Below are 5,683 nucleotides of genomic sequence, written 5' to 3'. Positions count from 1 at the left end.
AGCTCTTCCTTGAGATTAAAGAGAGGTTTTAATACTTTACTGTGGGGTATCTTTGTAACGATATATTATATAAACAGTGAAAAGTATAAGCTTTAATTGCGGTTTTATATTATTTTAAAAACACAAGCCCATATGACTTACAACATTAAAATATTCTCGTAAATAAAAATACAGTAACAATGTCACATACAAATAAATAATAAAAATAGTTATTAGGACTGTTATAAACTAAGAGATGAAAAGAAGTTGAAGGATGAGAAAAAAATATTATAAAAACGGCACAAGTGCCTATAACAAGAGCTATTTATCATTAATATTTTTCTCTTCTTTCAATAATGTGTTTTTCTGTTACATGTAAATGTAAAATTGGTTTTTGATTTTAAAGGAATAAAAGACAACAACTTCCACTCCGTTGTCTTCAGCAAATTTAAACCTTTTCGTTCACAAGCTGTTTTCCAAATGTTTTTCTTTTAATTTTAAAGACAATGAATTGCAATTGATTATGTCCCATTTTATGTTTCAAATTGATCTTATGCATAATTTCTGTGTAAAATAATACTTTAGTTCCTTTTCATTACGGGATAATCGAAATACCTAACTTCTAATAAATCATTAAACTAAAAAAAAAACTATTCCATTATTTACTTTCTCAATGGAAAAAAATTAGTAAATTTAATAATCATGTACCCTGCCATGAAATCTAAATGGGACCATTAGAATTACTTTGCCGATTCTTCATGTTTTTTTTGTACTTTGAAACGATTCTTTGTCATTTCTTTATGACTGATAATGAAAGACCATTAGGTTCAATTTAAAACAATATTTAACTAGACAAATAAATAAAATTTATCTGTTAAAGATCAACATAATACGTTTCAACTTTTTGTTGTTTAAAATTTCTATCTTTATTGCTTTATTTAATTAATTAACAGTGCTTTTAATTTACTTTCTTCTTTAACTTTAATGGAATATGTTGAATTTTGAATATATCTATATGAAAATAACTTGTTAAAAAACAAAAGCAGAATTTACTTATTTGTAAAGAAAAGGACCAGATAAAAACGTGACTTTTTGCATTCAAAATTAAGAAGAGATTTCATTAAATAGAAGAAACTAGTAAGAGAAAGAGATAAAAATATGTGGGAAAAACAATAATAAACTCGCCTTTATACAGTTTCCCGTTTTCCTGTCTCTTATTTCTGATTCGTTCCCAATCAGTCACAAACAAGAAGTATGTATTTACAACAACACTACATCGCCAGCGACTAGAGCAAGTCGTGAAGGCGTTTTTCAGTTAACCAGCCAGAAGAGGATGGGTGGGAAGCAACGGTAAGATGGTGGTGGTGATGGTGCCCGACTCTTCATTTGGTTGGCGTCAATTCAACTACGGCTACCAACCTAAGCATTGTATGTAATTAGTAGAACAACATGAACAGGTACTTTCACTACAATTTTCTTCCCTATTTTTGCCCACTTTATTTTCCCTTCACCACTCACACACTTCTGTCCTTCACTCTACATATGCCACTGCTGCTCCCTTCACCCTCGTGTTTGCGGTTTGGTTGTCATTCGGCTGATGTTGGATAAAGCGATGAAGGCATATGGGTGGATGTAATCGGCATATGTTGTTCGGTCACTAGCTGATCGCCTGTCGCCCCTGTTATTACTCCTCCTGTTGCAGATTCATCGTCGTTGTTGGTGGCACCTCTTCCTCTTCCGGCTCCGCTGCTTTCTTCGTCATCCGTTTCGGTCTTTGGTTTGTCTTGCAAACTACGGCGTAACTCGGCAACTGCCGCCCTGCCAGTGTAGAGACGCTTGATGCCGCGAGGCAATGCTCTGCACGACTGCAAGTTAATGGAATGAAGTTGGGGGCACTTTGTCAGCACCGCTTTCACCGGGTCAAGGCTTACAGACGAACCGCACAAGTTTAAGACCCTAATAAAAAGTAAACAAAGTAATGATTAGACATACATAATTAGCATTTTTTCAAATACAATTTATAAAAATGACTAAAAAATTGACGTAAAACCGTGACATCACATAAATGTGTACTATAAAACCAGAAATAATAAATTAATAAAATTAGGTACTNAGAAAATACTGTTTAGGGAAATTACCGGTGATTTTCAGCTTCGGTTTACCATAAGGGTAGTCCATAAAATATATCATTCAGAATCTCATCTTCTTGGACCCCACCCCCCTTTTGTCACGCTAAGCCACTTTCAGCGACTTCCTTTACAAATATTACGTCACCCCTTACATTAAAAAACAAAATACAATTTTTAAAGCTCGTCATAGCCACCCCTTTATAATGATACCTTACAAAGTCTATAATTTTTTACTGACTTCTTTGTCTGATCCTATAATTACAAATACATTTATGATAGCTAATTCCTGGAAAAATTGCAGGTCAATATTATCTATTCATTTATTTAATTAATTGTAAAACATAATTTTTATATACCTTAAGGGCGAATCGTCGCCCTTTTCGGCCAGGGCAAGAACAGCAGCGTCGAGTGATTCCGTTGCAGTCGACCAGGCCAGATCCACTTCTAACAAACTGTGGCTCCACTTTTGAAGAATTAATTCTAAACCAGAATTGGTCGTCCTTGTAACGTAACAAGCTGAAAAAAAAATGTATTGCAAATATTTCTGCCACTAAAGATTCTTGTACATTACGTTTTATAAAAACTTACCGCTTAAAAAGAGATGTTCCAGATCCCAAGCCGGCACTTTTACAAGACCAGAGTCAGTGAGTCGAATGCAACCCCGCACATCAAGCAATCGCAATTTGGTACTGTTCTTCAAGATCCTTTCGATGCCATCATTGTCTATAGTCCTGGCTGTGGCTTGCTGAGCTTCCAAACCAGCTAAAGATAACTCCTCCAGGTTGGGGAATCCCGGCGATGACATCTACAATTTAGACAGAAATGAAAAACAGTACAATTAGTTTATCCTTTTTATTATTTTTATTGCGTACCTGTTCTGGTATGCTTGCAGGAGCCAGCCATATTTCGCTATTGGTTATGCGCAACACGCGAAGCTTGGGGCAACCGTTCTGGAGCCGTTCGACTCGCAACAGGGCTGTATTATGTGAAAATGTCCGAATGTTCGATATGTCGAGCAGTTGAAGGTTAGAACAACATTCCTGGCAAAAAAGATGATTACCTAAATAAAAAATTGAAACTAATAAAAGTCTAACTTACCGATAAAGCGGTCATTATTAGTGTGAAACCTATAAGTTTGTTATGAGCGAGTACAAGATGGGTCAAACGATTGCCCATGGTCTGAGCGAGGTGGACCAACGGCTGGGAATTTAACGAAGATCCCTACAATAAAAGAAAAAAAAAAACATAAAATATTGAAACAAGAATTACTGGCATTTGAATCTTTAGATAAACTATTTAGAAAACCTTTTAAGAAATATATTAACAAACCGAAAGTAAAACAAGAAATTAATGTATAATACTGCCCAATTTTTGAAAAGTATTGGTATTAAAAACACCCTTACATCTTCTATATTGAGGAACCCGTATTTTTACAAAATGTGTGCGAATTATACTAAAGGTTGAATAATTTTCTACTAATAACTGCAATATCACCATTATTCTTATCCAGTAGTAAAAAATAAAAAAAATCTTACACTTATTGATGATAAATCAAGACGTTGCAATTTGGGAAATTCTGATGAAAGTAATTTAAAATGGTCAGCCATTAGACCTTTCCAACCACTCAAATTTAAACTAACAAGCTGGGGGCAATTTCTACTAAGGCTTAAAATGACATTCTGTACATCCCGAACTCTCCATTCACCTGAAACACAGTTTTAATACACAAGTTTAATACTACATGTTCGTAATTTTATACCCAAATTCAAGTCTTCACAATGAGACAAACGGTTTTGTATCAACCAGTGTAATTTGTGGTCAGTTCGGAATTTGTTCTTCACCCAGTTTAAATCAATGGTCTGCCACAAGGTAGGAATTAGGGCAACCCTCTGCCAGAGTCTACACACTTGACACAACCTTCAAAAAAAAGAAGTACAATACATAAAAGGAAATATGTTTAAACAAGTGGTTGTAGTCTACCTAACAAGGGCCGGCAAACAACCGTCGGAATGGCAAACATCTTTGAATATTCTTGTCAGCAATTCTTCGGGCATGTCTTTGCCCCATGTACTTTGCTCTAGAGGTTCTTGGGTACTCGTTACCAAGTCCGCTTCGATCTCTTGAGATAATCGACTTCTTTTGCGACTTGTTTCGTGATCAGAGGCATCCGTGTCGGATGTTGTCTTATGTTTTTTCCGCCGTCCACTTTTCTTCTTGCTGGGTAACTAATAAAGTATAAAAAACTGAATTTCTGTTAAGAAAATGGTTTGACAAGAGTTATTAATGAAATTAAAAAAAAAGGTTGCTAGAATAACAATTATTGTGCAAATATTAATCCCACTAGTCTGGAAAATAAAAGGGATGAAGGTGATTGTACTTTTTACGGGTTTGTTTTTTTTTTAAGGCATGAAACTTTAAAATTATTTAATAAAAAGGAAATATTTATAACGTACTTTAACGTGGGTGATTGCGTTGCTTTTCTTGATACGGATTTTGATGGTGTCTTTGTCGCCGCTTATCTGACTATGATACATGGTGACAAACGTTTTTCGGGGTCGGCCCCTCGCCGATGTGCTCCCCATCTTTACTTTTTTCCTTTCACCTGACGATCTGGTAACTTTGTTACGTTTCGATTTAACAGCAAACACTCCATTACTAACTTGTTTATCACCCAAAGAAGGGGGACCGTCTGAACAATTTGGAGGAAAACATAGTTCACTTTCTTGGTCATCTGACATGAATGGGACTTCTGAACCTATATAAGAAGAAACCCCCACATTTAACTGGGGATTTGCAGTATCTATTCAAAATAATAAATAAATAATTTTAGTTTCAATNATAATGATAAGTAGTGTATAACTTTTTATTAAATTAATTCTTTTAAATCTCTCTGACAAACATATGTTTTAATAGTATTATTACACTTGTTTTTATTTACCTGGAGAGTAGACTGATCTGGTGTCACTTTCCTGAGATGGCGTATTGGATGAACTCGCTTCTGAGTGCTGCTCAGATAAGGGGGTATCAGATGCCATCTCTTTGCTATGGCACTGGGACAATTCAGTTGTTGAACACACATTATTGTTCGGCAAGCTTTTATAGTCACTATATTCCAAATCACCATTAGTGTCTACACAAGAGTTTTTGTCATGATTCACTTGAGATTCACAATTAAGACGAGTCTTTGGATATACATCCAGCAAGGCCTCTTTCTCCCTTTCGATGCTAGCTTGGGCCATTTTTTTCTATTTCTTCATAACATTTGTTACATTTTTCTTAGGTAGGTAGGTATACCATTATACTTAATCGACAAACCTTCTTCTTCCATTAAAAAAAAAAGAAAATACAGTACAAAAAAAGAAAATAAAAATTACTTAACTATATTCTACAAAAAATTACATTGGTAACAGTATTTGAGGTTAACTATCTTGTAATTTAACTTTTCAAGTCGTTTCATATATTAACAAAGGTCAATATACTCAAGATACGATTTTCAGTAAAAACAGATAAATAATTAATAAATACGGAGGTATTTCAAATACTAATTTTCATTATACGGCAAATATCATGAACCA

The 5,683-nt window shown here is 34.5% G+C and overlaps 1 protein-coding gene across 2 annotated transcripts; it reads right to left on the bottom strand.

Moving 5' to 3' along the window:
* Positions 1-964: 964 nt before the first annotated feature.
* On the bottom strand, positions 965-5,446 carry LOC108743571 (F-box/LRR-repeat protein 6-like). 2 transcript variants are annotated; one of them, XM_025979644.1, is made up of 10 exons: positions 5,047-5,446; positions 4,562-4,908; positions 4,089-4,333; positions 3,868-4,025; positions 3,644-3,813; positions 3,207-3,329; positions 2,981-3,148; positions 2,697-2,913; positions 2,465-2,624; positions 965-1,935 (listed from the first exon to the last, which is right to left on the bottom strand). In XM_025979644.1, the coding sequence occupies exons 1-10, from the start codon at positions 5,345-5,347 to the stop codon at positions 1,566-1,568; spliced, it is 2,259 nt and encodes a 752-aa protein (XP_025835429.1). In that variant the 5' UTR covers positions 5,348-5,446; the 3' UTR covers positions 965-1,565. The 2 variants fall into 2 exon arrangements, with proteins under 2 accessions (XP_025835429.1, XP_025835430.1); XM_025979645.1 differs by having other exon boundaries at positions 4,562-4,863.
* Between the last annotated feature and the right edge of the window lie 237 nt (positions 5,447-5,683).

This window comes from Agrilus planipennis, unplaced genomic scaffold (assembly GCF_000699045.2).
Source record: "Agrilus planipennis isolate EAB-ADULT unplaced genomic scaffold, Apla_2.0 scaffold1660, whole genome shotgun sequence".
NCBI lineage: Eukaryota > Metazoa > Arthropoda > Insecta > Coleoptera > Buprestidae > Agrilus > Agrilus planipennis.
The sequence above is the reverse complement of the archived record's forward strand: the minus strand, read 5'-3'. Positions and strand labels throughout refer to the sequence as shown.

Coding starts and splice junctions, on each gene's coding strand:
- LOC108743571 (XM_025979644.1), bottom strand. CDS start 5,347: ATGGCCCAAGCTAGCATCGAAAGGGAGAAAGAGGCCTTGCTGGATGTA. Junction 4,334..4,561: donor ACGCAATCACCCACGTTAAA/GTACGTTATAAA, acceptor ATACTTTATTAG/TTACCCAGCAAGAAGAAAAG. Junction 3,814..3,867: donor TTGTGAAGACTTGAATTTGG/GTATAAAATTAC, acceptor ACTGTGTTTCAG/GTGAATGGAGAGTTCGGGAT.